The 22,973-nt window shown below is 42.2% G+C and overlaps 1 protein-coding gene across 1 annotated transcript in view; it reads right to left on the bottom strand.

Annotated features, from left to right (window-relative positions):
• The window catches only part of PCCA (propionyl-CoA carboxylase subunit alpha), a 287,945-nt gene extending 265,706 nt beyond the window's left edge, over positions 1–22,239 (bottom strand). Inside the window, exons 1-5 of the mRNA XM_040584163.1 lie at positions 21,561–22,239; positions 16,743–16,762; positions 13,428–13,505; positions 9,782–9,829; positions 9,621–9,689 (exon numbers count right to left, since the gene is read on the bottom strand). Coding sequence (XP_040440097.1) covers positions 9,621–9,689; positions 9,782–9,829; positions 13,428–13,505; positions 16,743–16,762; positions 21,561–22,239 — 894 coding nt within the window. The remainder of the gene's footprint in view (positions 1–9,620; positions 9,690–9,781; positions 9,830–13,427; positions 13,506–16,742; positions 16,763–21,560) is intronic.
• Positions 22,240–22,973: the final 734 nt, after the last annotated feature.

The following is a 22,973-nucleotide window of genomic DNA, read 5'->3' as shown; positions in this document are numbered from 1 at the left end:
CTACAGCATCTTGTCTCCAGAAGAAAAGTGAAAAATAATTTATATATGAAGCAAGTGCTTAAAAATTAAGAGGATTTTTCATAATATTTGAACATATTTTTTAATGTCTCTGTCTACTATTTTAACGCAGGCCTATGACCTCCAAATTTAACTCTGAAGAGTCCATTCATTCCAAGAAATTGAAGGTGACAAATTTTTCATGCTAATCTCACAGTAAGAACCTGTTACCCAGAGATGACCTTTAAATGAAGATTCTAGTCCAGACTCACCCCTCAGGCCCAAACTAGACACGTTTGGAGGACAGAGCAAAGGTTTGGGGTTTGTTTGGGTTTTTTAATTAAACAACCATCACCATGTGTTTGCAAACTATCAAAGGATGTTAGTTGCTACCTACAGACAATTCAGCAGTAATAAGTAGAAGTGCATCTCAAACACATGCTTTTTAAATTTATAGTGCTACCTTGTTGAAAGTAAACAAGTGAAAGACAGATGCTTTTTAAGAACAAGGAAAAGAGCACAACTTAAAACCACAACACCCACAGAAGTGGCATATGCATCTAATACCTTATACCCAGCAAAATGCATTTCCTTCCTTCTTCCTACTACACCTTCATTTTAATGTCTCCAAACTTGAGTTTTTCCATCTTTCAGACACTTCATATGTAATTTCGTTCCTTGTTTAACACTTCTCCCTACAAAAAGAGCACCAGGATCCCATCCATGGAACCACAGCCAGTCAGCCACAGACCCCACAGTACTCTGGTAGCTGTTTGTCCAGCTATACAGCCAATAATCAAGGAAAATACCTGGCTTTAAATACAGTCCCCCTTACAAGGATCTTTTCAGATGGCTCCACTTCCTGATCCAGCTCTTCACACAGTCCCATCACATATTCCACCAGTGGGGGATACAGGGCAAAGGGAGCAGGGAAGGGAACAGGTATCAGGGATACTGGCTCACACTAACTCAAGACACTACATCTACACTGCCTCTCAAAAGGTTAATCAGGTACTCTCTCCTGGTCCCCAACCATGTGCCCTGATGGCAATAGCTGTAACATTCATTAACCTATGCAGGGAGTCACATCAGCTTACTGATCTACATTTCTTTCATTTTCGTCAGTGTTCTCAGACAGACAAGCAGCCTGGATCCCTTTAACAAAAGGCCACACATACAGTAGCGCCAACAGAAGTGTCAGGTACACAAAAGATAGGAAGGTAAGAAGGAAAGAGAACTACTCTTAGCAGGCTGTGCAGTCTTAGATCAGTTGAAAAAGCCACTTCCCAAGCACTTGTGAACATTCTTCACAAAAAATCTGCCTCTGGTCCACCTCTGTCTAGAAGTTGTTCTAACACTAAAGGGAAATTCAGCCCAGGGCCTGCTGGCTTGTGTTTACACCCACACAAACAAGAAATGAGATGTTATTACCAGACAACATTGCTCATGAATACAGACTGAAAACAGATCATCCTTGATTATCCACAACCACAGCTGATAACAAATAGCACAGCTGGGACAATGTAAAGCAAAGGAACAACAGATGTGAATCTGCACAATGAAACAGTTAGTGCTGAGGACCTAGGTGAAGGATGAAGCCAGGAAAAGACAAGAGCACTCAGCAAACCTCAGAGGAGAAGAGGTCCAAGGACCTTCTGTTGTTGTCTCCAAGGGGACAAGGCAGCAGGAAACCTCAGACACTGTATCACCTCTCTTTCAGAGGAACATGGTATAACTATCTTTTTTGATCATGCTGACGATGTTTAATTGCCTAAAGGCTACTACATACAGCACTTTCTACGACCACCTCTGGAAAGGTCTAGAAGTCAGCACAAGCAAAGTAGACTCCAGCAGGTGTACACCCACTTAGATTCTTGGGGCAATTCACTGTAATAAGCACAATAAGTCTGAGCCAGCATTATGGCAGCAGGAGTCATTGATCCAGAGCTGCCAGTGACAGTAGTTCAAGCAGTGCCCTCAGCAAGCACCCGTGGCTTCAAAGGAAGGAGCTGCTGCTCTTTCCCTGCCACCCAAGAACAAGAAGCAAGTCTTCAGAACAAGTGAAGCCTAGGGACTTCAGCCCTGCTCAGTCTGTTGGTTCGGCTAAGACTGATCACCAAGACGCCTGTACATCTCTCCAAACCTCAAAGCCCTGGGTAGAGTGTCAGAGCCCTGCAGCCAGCAAAGCAACAGAAGTCAGTTTAACTGATGGCTGACCTACTCCCAGCTAACTCATCTTGCTTCTATACATAGCTCCAGCATCTGTCAGACATTCCACTGAAACATTTCAGCATACTAAATCAGTAGAAAAAAGTTAACTAACCTGACCAGTAAGGTGTCTGGTATGCTCAGAGCACTGAAACAGCCCAGCACAATTCAGAAGAGTACTAGAGCAAGAAAGGGCTCAAAAAGCCAGTACCATGCACGCAATTAGAGTGGCTTCAGTGTACATTAACTTAAAAATTGCAGTCCTGATTTGAACTGAAATGCTAATTTCTCACTCATCCCCACTCATAACACATCTGCCTGCAACACACAGCTGTCTCAAAGCACAAGAACTGGATAACCTCCAGTCAAAACACAACCAAAAGATGTAGTCCAGCAAGCACATCAAGCCACCACTAGCAGGCACCAAGCCCACAGCACCAGACTAGAACCAGTAAGAGATGCTAAAAGGCAGGCAAGCAAGGACACCATGCCTTCAGCATGAACCATTTCACTCTACAGATATACTCCTGTTACCCTACCTACTGATATCAGCACCCACAGAACCACTGCTACATTCTCCACAGCACTGAGCACCTGCACAGTTAAGTCACAATCAACTTCTGACTGGGCTTACACATTTTCCTGCCCCAAGGACAATTCAGTACAACTTCTGATAACAACCCCTCCCCCAGATAAGCTTTATGCCAATAAATTAATTTTAATCCATGCATTGATCCTCCAAATAAATCAGCTTAGTAATTAAATAACTCACCCCACAAAGGTCAAAAGACTGGATTCAACTCCCTCTTTCCAATGTGTACTTCCCACCTCCAAGGAAGTGTCCCCAAAAGGGTTGCAGCATGATACTTAAAACATTCCACTCTACACCCTTCCTCTCCTACTCAATGTTAAGTTTCAACCAGAATCCAACACAAGTGACATTTCAGCTTAGCCTTCAAACTACACAAAAGGAGTCTGACCCATTCTAAAGGTCATATATGCATTTTGCATCACCCTGCCACTGAATGCAGCCAGTCTTTGGAGAACAGGCTGAAATTTTAGGACTCTAGAGCTCTGACGAGCCCCCTCAACTTTTAGAAGTTGCAGATCATGCTTGCATTGCTCCTCATACCCAATGAAAAATTATCTCCTCATCAATAGCACCTTCCACCAATCCACTCTTCTTAGAAGCAACGATACAGTTTTAAAAAGAAAAGGCAGACTACACTTATCAGGCAAGTTACAGTTTTGAACAAAGGCATGCTCCTTTCACAGAGGTGTTTCAGTCTTCACAGGATGACTACCACTTACATCTCTTATGCTTTACACAACTATTCAGTACACACAAGAAAGCAAGGGGACAGGATAGTAACATCACCTCCACCACCTCTTGTGAAGAAATAAGCAACATGCTGCCTTGTTTTTGGAACAAAAAGGTAAACACATTGAAAGAAGAGCAAAACACCAAGTGCAGACCTGGCCCTAATGTTTCCTTGGTATGATCTGGTACATTCCTATTCTGCACACCTTGCAAACACCACCATTTATGAAGAGCGAATTTCTCCAGACAGTACACAGAGGCAGAGTCCAATATACTCCAGACAACAGTATTTAAACAATGTTTAAACAAGGCATTAAAATATTAGAGTTTCCCTTTTATATAGGTACTTGAACAGATCTCTCCTCAAATCATCTGTGCACAAACTCCTGAAGTGCCACTGGGAGGCAATGAGCTGTCAAAATGACTGAATTTCTAGTTTTGTAGCAGATAGAATAGTTTTGCATGTTTTAGAGAAGTAAACAGCAAAACAATGAGTAAATTAAGAGTCTGGACAAACTTTAAGGCCCTGTATTTGTAAGTTAGTTACAAGTAAAAAAACAACACACACACTCCTCAGTTTTGGATAAACTTCTGTTTTTCTAATAATTTTTTTTACATTAAAACTTAAATGCCAAATTCTCCAACAATATTTATTTTTGCCAACTACATTTCTCCAGAACAGAAGAACCTGACAGCATCACATTAAGCTATAGGGAAGTCTTCAGCAAAATTTAAAGTTTTGTTTCAGCCAAAAGTTCAACTTGTTCACTCAAATTCATCCATCTCAATACAGACTTGACATAGAAGCTTACAAGCTTAACCTGCTTTGCAGTTTCCCTAAACCACATTTTCCAAGTTCCTTCTGAAATACTGCCTCAGACTCCAAGCTTTAAAAAACCAAACAAAGTTAGGAAAGGAACGTGGATCTTCCATTTCTAGGTAATTTGATTTTCCATTTTCCTTCACTCTGAAGACTACAGTTTCTAGAGAACAGCTGAACTCTGTGCAAATACTTTTACATCAATAAAAGCATTTGTATCATTTTTGGGTTTATATTATCTAGCAGAACAAGATGATGATCTGCAAAAGCTAAAAACATTTGGAGATGTCTATACTTAAAGCAACTTAATACAATAATACCTGAAGTCTTAAGTGACTGATAGAAAAAGACTCCTGTATTAAAGAAGTACAACTAACCGTCCACTACTCCGTAAAGTTTTAATAGTTTACATTACTTTCCCATGGGATTTTTTTCAGTCATTTATAGTTCATTGCTTCGTATGGCCATAGAATCCCTGCTGTGTTAAAAAATGCCAAGTAAAATTATATCTCATTCACTGCTTTATGCTATACCTTCTTTTGTTCAGATCCAATTAGTGAAAGCTTGTTCTTCATTTATCATACTTTTAGCTGATTACATTAGGCATTACAATAGTTCTCTAGCTTTCCTTGACAATGTTTGCACCATCAGTGTTACATTTATGGTTGAGGAGGCTCTTTCATCTTAACCCTCTATTCCAATCAGTTCAGGGGGAAAAAGTACATACGATTACTCTTGTTCAGCCAAAACTTCTTTGCTTGTTTTCTCATCCCAAAAATAATTCCACCAGATGTTTTAATTAAAAAATTTCCAAATTCTATTGGTCCTTCCCCACTTTACCTATCCAAGTGTAAAGAATTAGTGTTTTGCAAGTTGAACTCTTGAAGTTAGAAAAAAAAAAAATCAGCATTTTGAACAGTATACTATTTCTTTCCTGTGCTTTCCCCAAAATAATAGATGTAATAAAAAGTATTATCAAGCATTTTCAAGACTCTACAAGCATCCATTATAGCCAATTTTTCTCAACACATTCAGTACCACATGAGCAACTGTATGCTTTATGGGGGGGTCTCATCTATTTTCTCAAGCTGTTTTCCCCAACCACCACAATGATTTTATTTCAGGACAGTTGTTAAAGCAGCAACTTATCTTCCATAGCACAATTAACTTTGGAGATAATATTTTTCCCCAGTTCACACCCCCTTCCTCCTCCACAAAAGTAAATGTAATCCAATACCTTTTCCGGATACCTGTAACTTTGCAATAATACACAAGCACCCAAAAGTCTCTGAAGTCACCCACATCCTTTTAAGTTTTGTTAAAATTCCCTTCCCTACAGAAATCCTTCCGATATTTGGCTATTTTTAAAATTTAAGAGCACAAAACAGTATTTCGTTCTATTTTTCTTCTTCAGGTAAGCTTTACTTGGTGCTCAGCAGGTCGTTCAATTTTTGCCACATTCCCAATTTCTACAGTCCTTTCTGCTGCTTCCTGTTCGTAACAGAAAAGTTTTAATTCCTTGAAATGAAAATTCCTTTGTACTATTATGGTCTAGTTACTAGTTTCATGTATTAATGAAAGGTATGTCCAAATTAATATTGCTTTAGCAGTATAGTCAAGACATTTCCCATGGTGCTCCACAGAAAGCAAGTCTGAAGAACAAGAAAAAAGTAGTTTCATTGAAGGTCTACACATATTTCAGCTATTCTAATCACCTCTATTCAGCCCTGTAAACTCCACAGGGACTTCATAGAATTTTAAAATTAAAAGTGAAAAGTTGAATATTCAACCAGAAAAAAATTCCCAAAATAAAGTTCTAGGATAAGATTATTCACTAGTGAGTCTTACAGTGTCTTGATTCAAAGACCAATGATTTTAAGACTATGTGTACCATTCCTATTAAAGCACCAGTGAAAATGTTTGCCTGGGTCATTCACGCATATGATACTGAATGGATAATAAAGTAGAAGCTATCACTGAAGAGCCTGAATTGCTAGTAATCTCATGATTTCCCCCCCTTAAGTATTTACTGAGCACACTCAATGAACCCTGCTCCAGTTCAATTTCAGTTCTCTTTTCAACCAGCATGACAGAAATGAAAGCCAGAGAGATGTAACAGACTGTCTGGTTTGCCCTCCTTTTACAGTTATATTTGTAGAAACAAATTAGTATTAAGACTGTCACTCTACCCACATTTCAGCAAGTAGCTATGCAGATGACAGGTAATATAATAAGGGGCTATCACTGCATCTCAAAGGTTATCCAAGTTCTAAACAGAAAATTTATTACTCTAATTAGTGCTATTTCTAAACACTGTAATAAAAAGTATTTTTATAAACCATCCCTACCTACTTTAGTCACTTAAAACCAGGTCCCACTATTTTTAGTGAAGACAAACAGCTTTGGGATGGGCAACCATTTCAACTGCATAACTTCACATTTATTTCTGCCTTTGGTTCAATAGTCAGCAGCATCAGGGTAGTGGCCTACGATATTCACTGCCTTTGCGATACAAGTCTTGAGGGACCGAGGGATGTCTTGCTTAATCCTGTCAAGCACAAAATCAAAAGGATATTCACAACTCTTTTGCAGCATCCCACTGCTAAGCAAACAGGTTTCTCCCAGCTACATAAGGACAGAGGTTCCTTTGGCAGGTTGCATCAGCTCCCAAGTTTGATTTCAGTGTGTTTGAGATTTTGCTATCACTGGTATAACCAAAAAGGCTGGTGGAACCTGAAGACAAATTAACAACACAGGGCAAAGATTATTTGTTACTTCATGGCCAAAACCAGGACACAGTCAAAAAATTTGGCCCCTGGATTCAACTATCAAGATCATTCAAACTGGCAGTCATACCCATCACTGCAATGGCCAGGTCATTCCCACAAAGAATGAATAACTGGAGGCATCCAAGTCTTTAAGACAGACATTAGTTAACTATTTCCCAGTGCAAGCACTCAAGGTAAAGTAATTATAGGATGTATGGTAGACAAGCAACACATGTCTAATTAGACCAAAAAACTAGCTTAGACCTAACACCACTACCCTATTTTAAGCAGGCAGAACAGCGTTTCAGGTAGCCTTTCTCTCATTTTCCTTTAAATACTTGGAGCTTCTTCAACGCCCAGCTAATGCTTAAGCTTGTACAGATATGTTTGATCAATTTTTTTATACAAGGATCCAAAGAGCTAAGCAGACACTATTTCACCCTTACAGCATTTGTTAGAGCCTCACCTCTGGTCTGTGAGCTCAAAACGTCAGCGTCTCATTTAACACACTTAACGTTATCTTTATGAACCATTATGAGTACATTAATGCATTTCTGAGATACCAGCTTGGATTTCCTTTCTCTTATGAGCTACGATAAAATAAAGACCCTATTTGTATTTTAAAGCCAAAACAGTAGACTGAAGCAGAGCAGACATTTTCAATTTCCTCTTTGTAACACACTATTTTGTACTCCTTTCCCCTAAGGTCATGAGTTGTACTTTTTCATATCATTCTTATTCCCTCACGTTCTTCAATCTCGGTTTTTACTTACTACTTTCAGATTTTTTTCTTAGTCTCCCGCTCATAGCGGAGTCCACACAATAAACAAAGCCATCCACACACTGGAGAGAAGACCAATCCATTTTCTCAAGTCTATTACAGACTGGTGAAAGAACATGTTGGTTTTTTTTAAAGAGCTTTTTTAGTCTATTTTCAGAATTAATTCATGTCAGTGAACAAGGCTGTGCAGTGCTGCAAAACAACAATTCCATTTATCCTAACAGCAGATACTATATACATAAGATGGAATACAAGTACCTATCAGCACGCTGCAGTTTTACTACAGGGATCACAGATCATACAGATTAGTTTGTATTCATATCCACGTAACCCTTAGCTTCCAAAAGAATTAGAATTTATCATTGTTTGACACCCATCCATTAAGAATTCATTTCATAGTCCATTGAGTACCCACAAGCTACTACAGCCTCCCAATTATGGCTACCAGTTCAGATCCAGACCAAGTATACTCTTCAGTCACCTCAGAAAGAATTACTTGGCATAGAAATCCAGTGGTAGGGCACCTGTCCTGCCTCAGAAAATCCAGTTTCAGCCCCTCATTCTACCTACAGCCTATTTATATGAACTGAGCTGGTCATGTAGGAATAAACCACAAAAGGACTCAGACAAAAGCACTGTCAGAAGTCCAAAACTCAAAACAGTTCTTGCCTTTCACTTAATTCTGAAAACATCTAAGTTCTAACTACTTTCACAGATTCCCTCAGCCATGCTTCAGTTTTAAAACGTTGAGCAACCCACCCCCTATACCCACAAGTCCTGCCCTGCATATAATACAAGTATTTTTCCCGATAGCTGGTCAGAGGAACCTCTTCAATCAAATCATAACACAGTTTTACCTCCCTTACAGATTTCAACACACCATCCCAAGACATGGGGGCACCCCCAGTCCTTTTTCATGTAGTTCTTGTAGGCATGGAATAACACTATGCTCTTTCTAGTCAACAAGGATATGCAAATATGACTACACTTGCTGTTATATCACAAAGAAATTACCTTCCCATTCTTGCTACCAGTGACTTAAAGTATTTCTAAAATAAAGTATGGAAGAGACTACAAGACCTGAAAACAAGCAAGTAGCTAGACAGACCTGAAAATAAGCAAGTAGCTAGACAAATACCTCACTTGTCTAGACAGCCATTTTACCACCTCCCTGCCATGCTGCTGAATGTTCAAGACACCTTAATATCCTCAAACAGAGCACCTCCAGCAGGCCTGTTCAGCACACCTGGCAGGAGAGGTCATTCCTCCAGGAAGTGAGAAACAGCGAGTTGGGTGTACCAGGCACAAGAACAACTGAGACCAAGTTTATACCTTCTCTTAAGATGCGCTTTTCATTGCCTTTTTTGTGTACATTAGCAAACCACAATTTAAGTTTTGCTGCCACTTTCACACTTGGTGTACGTATCTACCAAGTACTATGTAGTTTAATCCAGAGAAAGAGCAAGGGAACCTTTACATGAGCAAAACACAATAAAGCTCACAAAAAATACCTGCTAAATAGCTGTCCAATCGTGTGTGTGTCCCCCATCCATCCCCCACTGGTATCTCCCCTCTTTCAAGCACATGGAAGAAAAGGACATATACAAAGATACTTCAGAATTGCCAACATGCCCACCACAGTAATCAAAAAGCCTGCATAAAAGCTTCAAGTCTTGTTGATTTTTTAAGAATCCCATCTACCATTTGAATTCAAGTAGTACTTACAGCATTGGCATCAACATCACTGTGTATGGCAACTGTTTTAATCCCCATCTTCTTACATGTTTTGATGACCTAACACAAAAGTGACAATTATCAGTATTTAGAATACCAATAGTTCAAGAATTAACTACAAAAAGAAAAAACTTAAAAGATTACATACTTACTCGGCATGCAATCTCTCCTCTGTTGGCAATAAGGAGTTTTTCAAAAGTCTGAAGGGAAACAAATGATGAAAGATAAAAACACACAAGGTTTCCTCCCTTCAGAAACATGCTTTTCTCCTCCACTTCCACTAAAACCCCGACTTATCCATAAGCTTGTAACTCTTCAAATCACCTACTTTCAAAAGGGTTCTGCTGATTTACAATGATGATATAGCAGATCTAGTATACCATACTGTTCATATCACACACACAGGTTCACAAGAAAAAGGTGTTGACTATTCACACCAGCATTCCATAGATCTCGTCACCATGCACTGTGCAGAAACAAGAACTCTACAGAGGCTCTAGGAGCCAGTCAAGTCCAGGGAAGAGACATGCTGGCAGGTACAGTGGTCAGTGCCTCTGATCAGCACGGATGACTGGAATACAATACTCCTCTGTTATGGAAGATCTCTAAAAGACATTCCAATCATAAGGAGCAGAGATTCCTCTCTGCCTAGGGTACGGAGAGTAAAAGACCAATACCCTGCAGAGGCACGCTTGCCAAGTTGCACCAGCCCTGCCCCTCCTTGTAGCTGCACCCCATGCCAGGAACCCGACAAAATGCTGCGTTGCCATGACACTGTTACACACCCATACTAAGTAGCAATGAAAGTGCAACAGAACCGCAAATCAAACTCAGTACGCCCCTGAAATTCACTGTCACATTTCACACTGGAGTACACTTAACACTGTAATATCGTGTCTGTAAGAAAGGGATAACAAGCTGTCAGAAGTCAGTAAGATTTACACCCTGGACAAAAACTTCCCATTAAGAAAAAGTAGTGGAGGAGCACAGTTGCTCAGCATAAAAATCTCATTGCTGTGAGTAAAGGTTATTGCTGTCACTGGCCTTATTACTAAACACACGTGCATTTTGATACTGCACCCACTGGGATGTAAATACAGACTGCCACTGAAAGGGACAATCCTGCTTTACATACTCCCACTGCTTTCCATGCATCAGACCTAGCAGGGACTCAGCTTCAGCACACATCAGTTGAAAACAGTAATCCAACAGTCCTACTCTGCATCCCACACTCCAAATCAAAAAACAGGACAGGGAACCAGCAGGACTATCCCCTTCAGGGGCAGCCTGCAGTCATACCAGATTAGGTTTATCAAACTATACCCCAAGACATTTGATAGCTATTCTCCCTGCCCTACACCAAACAGCAATTTTTCCTTGTTTTCCTGGTTTCAGCTGGGATATAGTTGGTTTTCTTCTTAACACCTAGTACAGTGCTGTGTTTTGGATTTTGTGTGAGAACAATGCTGACAGGACACTGATGATTTTAGTTGTTGCTGGGTGATGTTTATACCAAGTCAAGGACTGTTCAGTTTCCTGGGCCCTGCCAGCGAGAGGGCTGGAGGGGCACGGGACATTGGGAGGGGACGCAGCCAGGACAGCTGACCCAAACTAGCCAAAGAGGTATGCCATATGATGTCATGTTGAGTATATAAACTGGGTGAAGAAGGAAGAGGGGGGACATCTGACATGGCATTTGTCTTCCCAAGTAACAGTTACACATGATGGCACACAGCTTTCCTGGGGATGGCTGAACACCTGCCTGCCGGTGGGAAGTAGTGAATAAATTCCTTGTTTTGCTTTGCTTGTGTGCACAGTTTTTACTTTACCTATTAAATCGTTCTTATCTCAACCCTCAAGTTCTACCTTCCTCTCTGATTTTCCTCCCTATTCCTCTGGGTGAGAGGGAGTGAGTGAGTAGCCACGAGGTACTTAATTACTAGCTAGGGTTAAACCAGGACACATAGGGACTGGGGGAGAGGAAGTATTGCCACTACAACAATGAAACTGTTTGTTATCCCCACAGTCATTAGTTAATTTGGGGAGGGGGAAACAGGTGTAAGAGGAGAGGAAGGAACACTGCAAAACTCCAACAGGAACTGCTATCAACAGACTAGGGTATATGTTGTTTGCTCCCCTACTCTAGACAGCCATACTCAAGGTGCCCTTGACCAAATTTACTTCTTCCAAGTCAGATCTGAGCTGGCATCACATGACTAGTTTAAAAATACTGCCACATGATAACAACAAACAGAAATTAAGTGATAAAACCCTCCAGGTAAGAGCTGCAGCAAGCTTATACAGTAAATTCAGCCAGATCTTTTGAGGAATGCACACCACTGCCTAGTACCCAGGCACACACATCCTCCACTCAAAAGACAGATCTTAAGACACCCTTAAGCAAGCTCAATTATCAGAAGCACAAATATTGTAAGAACACCACAGGAGCTAGCAATTTATTTGAAGAGCTTTAGCTGGGGACTTAGTCTAAAACTCAGTGAAAAAACTGAAAGGTTTCAACATGCTCACACAAATTGTTCCCGAATCGAAATTCCAGCGTTCTAGGCACCTGAAGCTTTTCAGGCATACAGACTTGCAAGGGAATAAAAAAATATCTCCCAAATAATACTTAACACTGAAAGATTTAATGACCCAAATACATAATCAACTTATTTCTTGGTATGTATGGGTTGTTTAATTAATCAAATAATGTGATCCGTTGAAGAGCAAGACAACTCTCAATATCAAGAAGTTAAGAATATTTGACATTCATTTTAATTTTCTAATTCTGCAATAAAGACACTAATAGGGAGAGACTGGACTCTTGCTCCGTCTATTAAAGACAAGCCTCAAGTCCAGCATATTAAAAAAAAAAATTCACATGTTGCTTTGAAGTAACATGCAGCATTTCTTTTTTATGGAATTTCCACTTATTAGCTTAAATAAGTTTCATATGAAAGTCTTGTCATTACAGAGACAATGGAAGGAGCAGTGAATGGAAAAAGCAGAACAGAGTTTAAACTATCTGTAGTAGCCACTGGTTGTAATAACATAGCTCCTACTTAAGAGAAACTAAATAGCCAATTACATTGTCTAAACATAACTATGCCTTTAGAAAAGGAAGGGGACCTTGATTAAGCAAGAACCTTAAGGATACAGATTTCTTCAGAAGACTTCTTTTTAAGCCACATTTCTAGGTACATACAGGTTTTCCCTGTTTTCTAATACTGTTTCACTACTGGTTAATTGCTTCTACACTGGTACATAAGGGCAAGACTATCAGTGCTGAACTGCTGGCATTCTTGCCCTTCAGTACCAGTGTACCTTCATCCACATTATTTTTCCAAGTGTGTTACTTTAGAGTCTGTGCCAAGACAATCTCCCACGAGAAAAGTTTTTCTTGGCTCATAACTGTAAATTGAGATTGCTACTGTACAAGTCCCAAGATGAGGATTTACTGTTCTCTGTCTCTGCAGGCCTTAAAGGCCCATCTTTACCCGACCTCTTAAGTTCCCACCCCCATGTCAGATCTCCTAACAATCATGCTGCCACTACTAGATACTTTTGTTTCCATGAAAAGCTTTGGGTTAGTTTAGCTCCCAGATGCTTTAACAGGCCTGTACCTCCCCACCATGCAAAATATTAGTAACTGTTTCACAATTAGAACATGCTCAGGCCAAGCTCACAATCATTTATCCAGCCCTTTAAGGTATGCACTTGAAAGCCAACTTCCTTTAAAAGCCAAACATCTGTACTACAGTAAAATGTTAAAGAGAAAACATGCACCATACTACTTACCTTTTCATTTGGATCATACACAGAAGAATACAGTTTATGTGAAGTTATAATGCACCATCTTGAACAGAGTGTTTCACACTAAAGAAGAAAGAGGGAGTTAAAACGTTTTTCGCCTGCTACAGTATTCCAGTAAGATAAAAACAGTTCATATACTGACATCTTGAGGAAACTCTTCCATATCCTTTCATTCCCCCACCAAGCGGATGAAAGTTTATAAAGATCTGCCCTCCCCCAAGCACATCACCAACAAACAGTAACCAAAACAAATTCAAAATCTCTAGATATGAAGTCATTAGCTTAGGTATAAATTATTTTTATTAAACTCTCCACTATACCATCTTGTTTCCTTCTTGTTCCAAGAAATACCTACCAAAAAGTCGTCAAAGTGTATGCATGCTTGTGTCTGTACACCCCAGAGGTGGGGAAGAGGCCTTCACCACTAGGGAGCTGTTGGGAATAGAGCAGGTAGTGGACTGGGCCAGTACAGAGAGCAAAAGAACAGACTTCAGATGCTAGTTCAGCTCCCAGTCTTCCCCACCACAACCCACCCCTGACAGTGGTCTGAGGAAAAGAAGCCTTTTTCTCCTTTTCTCCAACACTTCTGCTTTGAACCAATGTCTACAAAGTCAGCTGCTATAGTTTAACAATTTTGCATGACGTGAGGAGAAAGCAGCATATCTGCTATTTCAGATAACATGATAGATGATACAACAGATTTGCAAATGTATCGAGGAGACTTGTCAAGCAAGTCAATTGACAACATAATGGCAGTTACAGTTAACCATAAACAAAAATAATCAGACCAATAAATGATCCCACACAAAGTTGCATCAATGCAGACAGCTCTAGGAGAACTAGAATTGCTCACCCAATCAGAATCAAAAAGTCTGAAAAGCCTTAATACTGAATATCATCTAGTAGGAAGTACAAAACAGCAGTGACTGACAACTGCCAGAATTCAGAAACTGTCAATTCTGCCTGAAAAAATTGTTTTCAGAAGTTGCAGAAATCTAAGTAGTAGAAAGTAAAGGCTCTCCTAGGAGAAGATTTAAAAAAAAAAAAAAAAGCCAAACCAAGTTGACAGACTACATTAGAAAGCAGACCAAAAAACATGTAAGTATATGCTCATATAAAGAGGTTAATTAGACAATCCAGCTGCCCCTTCCACAACAGTAATGAATACAGCATTACATCAATTTTTCAATTATCTTTACATTTACTGTAAGCTCATACTGGCCCTGAAGTACCAGTGGCTGGCAGTAACTGGAATGACAATACAGCCCTCCAGCTTAATCCAGCCTGAAGATCCTTTGCATGTTGCATCACAGTAAGCAGAAACTAACCCAGGACTGAGAAAGGCATCACATTTGTAGTGCAGCTGATATTATAGTGTTATAAAGGAAAAACAACATACTTCAACATAAGCCCTGTAATACAGAATTAAAGGAAGTCTTAGAGTGCACTACCTCATACCAGCTCAGACTGAGGCTCACACACAGAAAGCTGCTACAGCTTCACGAACGATTTAAATGCCAATCACTAGTGGCAGACATCACATACACTGTCCCAGGTAATACAGATTAACTTAATTATTCTGGAACTAAAAAGTCAGTGGAAAGCAACAGTTTTCTCTCCCATTCAGTTTCTTGTTTTGGGGGAGGGGGGGGGTTGCTTCTTTCATTTTCTTCTCTTCACTCTCCAAAAACCAAATCCAGAATAACAGCCTGAAATGCAAATTTCTTGATGTGCTAGAATCAAAACCACCAGAGGTTTCTTTATTTGCAGAGGTATATTATTATTCATCCAAGGGTGTGACTTGGGCATTAAAGAGGGAAAATACAGTTAATGACAGAATTCTGCCAGCTGCAACCATATCTACCAGCTGGTCATTATCCCAAGTTTACAGCAGGTCCGTTACACACACCTTTGGTGACTGTATGGGGGTCTAGACCCTGTCAGAAGGAAGAGCAAGGACAACTATAGCAGAAGCAGCAGAGTATACTCTCCTGATCCAGAGTACACGCAGTTAAGCATATTGAGTCCCTCCCTCAAACACTATTGACAGAAGAGCTTGTGGGACAACAAATAGTCAGAAGGTCACACAGGACAAAAAAAACCCACCATACAACTCTGCCGAGTTTAATATTATTCATTGAAGAAAGTGCTCGTTAAGGGTCAGTGGGGCTAATCTAAATACTTGCAGTCAGCTGTGGGGGAGGGGGGGAAGGGAGGAAAAGCTTCTGAACTTTCTTGTAAACACCTTTTATACAAAGCTAGTTTTGAATGCATATGAGAAGCCAGAAAAGCTATGCCACAGATTGAGACTGGAAGGAAAGGCTACAATGGGAAAATTAATTAGCAAAGTTTCAGAATTTTAGCCATGTACAGTCTTGAAAAAAAAGCCTTGTTCAAACATTTTATACAGAAAAACTGAAGTTACCAAGCAATTAAAAAGCTGGAAAAGCATTAAACCACACTCACCGTTTTTACACTACAGAATTGGTCAGATTTCACATTTTAAAAAAATCTTGTAATAGCCTAACCTAATTATGCATCTGTGTTTAAAAACTTAACTACCTCTTCTCACACATATACACTAGAATCAGAGAACCAGGTTCAGCCCTGAATTGAACACATGTGGAGTAATTTCCTAAAACAAATCAAGCATATTGCTCAACTCAGAACTGAAATTCCAACTCTAATTCACAGTTCTGGAAAGAAAGGGTTATGGGTGTTTTTATGTATCTGTACCAATATACACCAAAGTTTAAGAGCTTCCTTAATCTAGAATCCACTCCAAGAAAAGTCTCTTTAGAGGTCTGCTCCTAGCCATTATGAGCAATTGAGTAAATACTTAAAAATAAACAGACACTTTGCAAATAATCCACAGCTAGGGCCACAAAGGAACACCACTAAATTACCATCTCCAAACCAACAGCTACTCATGTCACCTATCCCTGGGCTCCCAAGCTCCTGCTATAGTTAGGTTCATTAAAAGCTACACCCAAACCTCCAAAGAACTGTCAAACCATCCACCCAGCCAAGCCAAACTAACTCTCAAGCTACATTCTTAATTGGCGCCTCCCCAAAACCCCACATGCTCTAGGTATTACACCTTGCATCAGTATTTCTTCAGAACAGAGCCTAGAGAGTTCAGCTTGACCTAGCAACTTTTTTGTATCTTGCAGAACTAGGGGAGAGCTGTAGAGTCATCAGGTCTAACCTATTTTTGCCATGACTTGCTACTCCAATTTGATAAAGCTTTTGATTCTTGAAAACCCAAGAACTCAAGACTGTTCATTTATGAGAGCTCACCTCTGAACTTCTGAGTTGAACTTATAAGCCTGGCTTGGAGTTTCCCCACCTCTACTGAATCCTCAAAAAACAGAAAGCATTAGTAATGTATTTTGGAAAAGTATCCTGCTTTATCTGTTACTTGCACAATAGCCACACTGTGCTCAAAACTGAATAGCTGTAACAGTTATTTTATAACTTCATATATATCTAACTATGCAGTAATTTGTAGAAGGGTACGCTCATCATACGTTGTCGCTTTGAGGCCTAGCAGAGAACTTGACTCCCAGGGACCCAGTACCGCCCTAGGAAACCTCTTCAGAGGGTTTCAGGGCATAGCACACAACAGCAAAACAGAAAGTTAACTTGTTATTTAGACATAGCTTACATGTGTGTTTTTAAAGGTTAATACGCCCCTCATCAAGGAAAGACATTTCCCTGCCATGATGGTCATCTTGTAAATAATTCATTGATACTAAGTTTTACAGGTAGAAAAAGGTCTCAGTATTGAATTAGAGACAGAGTTCCAGATTCCGGGCAAGAAAAGCACCATATACCAACATCTGCTTTAAGAAGTCTAATATGGAAAGGACTGTATATTTTAGCACTACTGGGAAATACAGTAAGCAATGCCCAATAGCAACAGCTAAAGTAGTATACTTATTTTCACTAGCCATAAATTCTACCTCTTCCTTCTCTCTTCCACTAGCAATCCTACTCAGATTTTTGACCCTACACTTTCAGAGACACAAGCTTAAGACACACTGCAAACATAAAGGGGTTGCTCTTTTGGTATTTCCCATTAGCCATTAAGTATTCCCAAGTGACTTTAAACATGAAGTGTCTTTTTTTTTCCCCCTCTATATTCTGATTATACAACTGTTTCCAAATAAGTTTTTATTTCAACTCACCTGACATATCAGATTATCTTCTGTTTATGGACCTCTAGTGATAGACTATGTATAAAGCATTTAAGAGGCAGACACCTTCAGGTGACTGCAAGGCTTTTAACCTACAAAGCTGAAAATGTTGCTTATTAATACAAGATTGTACAAATCTTGTAAATAGGAAAGCAAACATAACACTTCTGTATTTACACACACACACCCGATAAAGCACTTTCCCTTCCTTTGTACTTTTTCAGAGTGCTGAACAGCCAAGCACTTGTAAATGTAAGCAGATCCTCCTGAAGCCAACTGCAAACAAAGATGTAGTACAAGGTTCTTTCTGCAAGGTACACTGTGCTATACATAACAGTTCTTTCAGCCATACCAAGTTTGAGAACCACTGGTAATTTTAAGAGGAAGAAGAAAAAAAATCCATGTTTCATATTTGCCAACACAACGGAGAAACTACAAACAGGGAAACACTCACGCACCTAAAGCTTCCCCCCCAGTTAAATCATTCCTACACCCAAGTACCTTCTCCTTTGTGTCAGTAGTCCCAGAACTTTGTATAGTCACACACTGAACCAGACCTGGGAATACATCCAGCTGAAAAGATACAAGGAGTGGGAAAAATGTGTTCTCAGCCAGATTTCAGTCTGGCTTATCCACCCAGATATTCAAGCAGCAGTGCTGGCACAAGCTGGAGGGAGACAGGAGCTCAAAAGGAACAGTTTGTGATCAAGACCTAGCAGCTGCAGAAAGTTGGAACAGTTTCTCATGGCAGCAGCTTGAACAGCTCCAGTAAGGCTAGTGCCTGTGAAATAGATCACAGCACTGCAATGATCATGCAGCAACCACCAATCCAAGTTTGGGACAGACAGAACAAGAAAATTAACACAAACAGAGTATTTCAGAGCAAGACTGACATTTTTTACTCAACGTGAACTTTAATGAACTCTTAACTTTTTCTTCCAGAACTAAGATATTGCCCATAGTAGATGGCATAGCACACTGTCTACAGAATCCAAAAAGCCCCTCCTGGGAGGAAGGAGAAAACCAGAAATCTATACCTGTGGAATGCTTTAAGAGTGCTTGTCAGTACTAAAATCTGTAGTTTACATACTAGGAAAAAAAAAAAAAATCACTGAGCTCCAGAGGTTTAGGGCTACATTCACCTTTCCAGACTGGTGACCATTTTAACTCCCTTCCCTAATGGCAGATGATACCAATCTTACTATCTCATCAGCCTAATGGTTCTGTGCTCATGAACAGGAGGAAAAAGCACACTAGAAATAATGTCAGAGAAGAGAGCAAGGAACTCCCACTGTACAGATAACTTCCATGACTTAAAAAATGGCAGGTGCACAGATAACTTTGAGGTCGCAGATGGCAGAAAAATTTTCCATCCATTTAGTTCAATGATTAGAAAACTGATCAACACTGATAAAATCCATATGAGCAGTTTACTCTTCGTTTCATGATATATATAGTATTTATCACTTTCTTCTACATTATTTAAAAAAGTCTGACAGCTCTCAGAAGTTTCAAGACCAAAATACCAAAAGCCATCTCATCCTCATTCTGTAACTACAGCCTTCTTTCAACATGAGATTGTCCCAGCTCCAAAAGTGCAAAACACTCAAAATGAATTTTTTGTTATATTCTAAACAGAACAAATTCTGCATAAAAACTGAATAGAAGTGCTAAGCATCAGATTAGAAACACAGGAAATCGTTGAATCCCCAGCTCAGTGTTTTTACACTGTCCTTTCTCAGGTCCTTTATCAATTCCCACATGAGAGGGACAAAAGAAATTAGACAACTCACTAGCTACTAGCCCTTGGGGGTAGGAGGTGGGCGTGTAAGAGCTCCAAGCACATTACAGTTTGAAGACATCAATTATATTATTTGCCTCTATTAGCAAACCACAAAAGAACCTCTGAATGTAATTCCTATGCAAATTTGTTTTATTAAGTGCTTTCCAATATACTGATGACTTGAAGTTAACTTTCATACACAGAAATTAAGGGCTAGAAATCACTGCAGTTAAGCAAGCCACAAGTGCTATTAGCTAGCTATAAAAATGCTTTACACAGGTCTCATTAACATAACATTTCTATACTGTTTACACTGATGCAGTCAGATCACACCCTTGAGATGTTAGAAAGAGCTGAAGTCTTCCACATCCATGAACACATACATGTGTATATGCCTACCAAAAATAAAGTCTTCAAACAGCATGGAGCTCTCTGCTAATTCCAAATCATTGTCTCCAATCAAATTTCTTTTTCTTTGTTTTTCAAGGAGGTTCTGTCACGTACACCTTCACAGGAAAACAGGTTTGTTATGCATAATTCCTAAGGAAAAATACTTTTTTCCCCTCTTTAACCCCTCCTCAAAATGCCCTGCCCACCTAAACCACCTCTTTCACATGATTCCTAAAGGCATACGAGGAGTCCATTACATTATTGTTATGGAGTTATACTTCTAGAGAAACCTATCCCACACCCTCAGGGGTATACAGAGCAAACATTTTCTGCAAGTTGCTCTACTCTTCTCCACTGGAGCTTGCACAACTACACACATATTGTCCTTTGCAGAAAAAAAATATCTAAATTCTTCCTACTGTGAGCAATTAAGAGATATTTTGCACTTTTCCCACAACAAGCTAACTGTAGTGTCATTCAACTGTTACACAACACCATGTGCTAATGCTGCTTGTTCTTATCCTAAATAATCTCCTCTTTCTTTTAACACGATCTGTAAAAGTAAAAGAGAATAAAACATAGTAACCACCTCAGTGAAGTTACTCCATAGTCTAAGGAATAAGGCCTTCTATAACTTTAAAGCCTTCACCAAAAACATTAGTATAGTTCTGCAATGAGTCTACTGCATTTTCATGAAAAACAGAAAGAATTTAAAAAAACACAGTAAATCTTTAAGTGACAGCTGAAAGATCCACAAGTATCTGGGATAAAAGATAAGGGGGGGAAGAGACCACGGTTTCACAAAGCAGTAGCCTTTTTTTACATGCCAAGACTTTATTACTACAAAGCTACACTCTACCCCCAGTTTTGGTAAGCTCCCTCTTAACAGAGGGGGAGGACTGAAGTAAACAGGAGGCAACACATAACCCTCTCCATCACTAGAAAATGAAGTTTAAATAAAAACATTTAAAAAAACAAAACAAAACAAAAAAAAACACAAAAAAACAACACCGCGCTCCTCGCAACACACGGATGGGGTACACCAAGGAACAAACTCTTGGGAGACTGCGAGCCCCGAGCAACCGCAGGCCCAGCCTTTACAGCTTGACCACAACCACCGCCTCCAGCCAGCACCCGGTGCCCACCGCCCGGCTGCGCGGCCCGCCGGCTCCCCGCCGGGGAGCTCCCTCGCCGGGGCCAGCACCCCTCCCCTCCCCGCCCACCCGGCAGCCTGTCACCGCCACAGCAACACGTCGCGCTCCCCGGCGGCCCCTCACCCAGCCGGGGGTGCCCGCCGGCAGCCCCAGCCCTTCAAACGGAGACTACCCCGGCCGCAGCCCTCCCGAGGAGGGGCGGCAGCCTCCCCCCGACCCCGCACAAGGGGGACAGCGCCCGCCCGGCGGCCCCACCCGCGGCCCCTCACGGTGGAAGGGGCCCCGCACACAGGGGCACCCTCGACCGCCCCCGACAGCGGCCTCGCCGCGCAGGGAGGGCGAGTTCCGCACTCCCAGCGCTCCTCGGTCAGCCCGCCTCCCCCCAGCGCGGCTCTCACCCTCAGCAGCGCCCGGAGCCCCCGGCAGCCGCCCGCGGCCCCCCCAGCGCAGCGCCGCCGCCATGTCCGCCGCCGCGGCCCGGCCGCCCTTTCACCCGCGGCGGCGGAAGGCCGGGCCGCCCGCAACCAATCCGAGCAACCGCCGCGGGCGCGAGGGAGCAAGCGCGGCCGCCCTGCCGGGGGCGGGGACGCACGCGAGCTGCCCCCGCCCGCGGGTCCCCACGGCTGCCCGCCGCTGCGCGCGCTGCCGCCCGGCCACGTTCGCGCGTGCCTCTGGGCGCCCGGGCCTGGCTGCGCGCTCAGGCGCGCCGCTGGAAACGCGACTCGGGGCGCGCAGCGGAGTTTGCGCCGGTGCGCTGCCGCCGGGAGGGTGCGGCGGCGGGCGCGGTACGTGCGCCTCGCGGGGCCGCGCGCTTCCGTAGGTGCCGGTCTCGCACTGGCACGCGTCTCCCCCGTGCGCCGAGCGGCACCCGCGCGAGTGCGCGCAGGCGAGCGCCGGGGGCTGGGGTCCGTCCGCGGGTGGCCCCTGCGCCTGCACACGTACGGGGCTGCCCCCGCCCACCCGTCAGCCAGCGGTTGCAGCAGCACGTGCGCGCCGGTGGGTGCGGAGGGCGGGTCCACGCGCCCCTCCCCGGGCTTCCCTGAGGTGCGGGCGAGCAGCGCGCGGCTCTGCGAGCGGCCAGCGAGGGGTGCTACGGGTCGGGACGGACTGCGGGCCCTCGGCTCCCGCCACCTGCGGAGCTTCCGGCTGCTCGGCCCCCTGGCACACGGTACCGGGATCAGCCTCCCGAAACGACCTGCGCGGCTGGGCTCCGGCTCTGCTGGCGGAGGTGACAGAGTGGTGCCCATCCCCATCCCCCGGTAAACTGCCATCCTTGAAACGCTAGGGAAGTGTTACTGTGAGGAGAGCGCGAGAAGCATCACTGTTACCACCTCAGACTTCTGTTGAAATAAAACAGGCATCAAGCTACCGGCAACACCGAAGCGCGGAAAGATGTGATCCAAGATGGTCAGATCTGTGTTCACAAGGCAAAGGAACAACAGCATTTCCTTTAAACAGTGTTCTTGAAACAAAGAAGGTAAACCTGAGCCGCCTCTTCATCCTCGGCACGGTAGCGGAGTGAGGCAACAGTTTCTGAAGCTGGAAGACCATTATTCTTAGCTAAGGAAAGGGAGTGTGTCATGGGCAGTTTGCAATTAATCCAAGACGTGCTTTACCACAAGGTCCCAACAGGGCTAGAGGACAGGAAAAGAAAAAAAAAAAAGAAAAGACTCATCAATAGGGAAAATTTGTACAGTCAATATACATAGTATATTAGGAATTAATCCCTCAGACTTTAGACACAACCTAGGTCCTTGAGCAGGGTAAGAGGATATTTCCTGTACAGTCAGATGAACGTATATCAGCACTAACCACTCTCAGAGAGGTTTGACCAGGGTACATTACTCCCTCAAGTCACACATTACATCAACCCTTACATTTTTCTCTCACCTTTATAGTGCAGTAAATTCCCTCAGGCTCCGTGTACATTCATATCCCACAGCAAGAGCCAGGATGCCCCAGAACAACCGGCACATCCCCACGTGCCACGAAAAACTGCTGGGCA

The sequence above is a fragment of the Falco naumanni genome, chromosome 2 (genome assembly GCF_017639655.2).
Source record: "Falco naumanni isolate bFalNau1 chromosome 2, bFalNau1.pat, whole genome shotgun sequence".
Taxonomy (NCBI): Eukaryota; Metazoa; Chordata; class Aves; order Falconiformes; family Falconidae; genus Falco; species Falco naumanni.
Note: the sequence above shows the minus strand (reverse complement) of the source record. Positions and strands in the feature narration are given on the sequence as shown.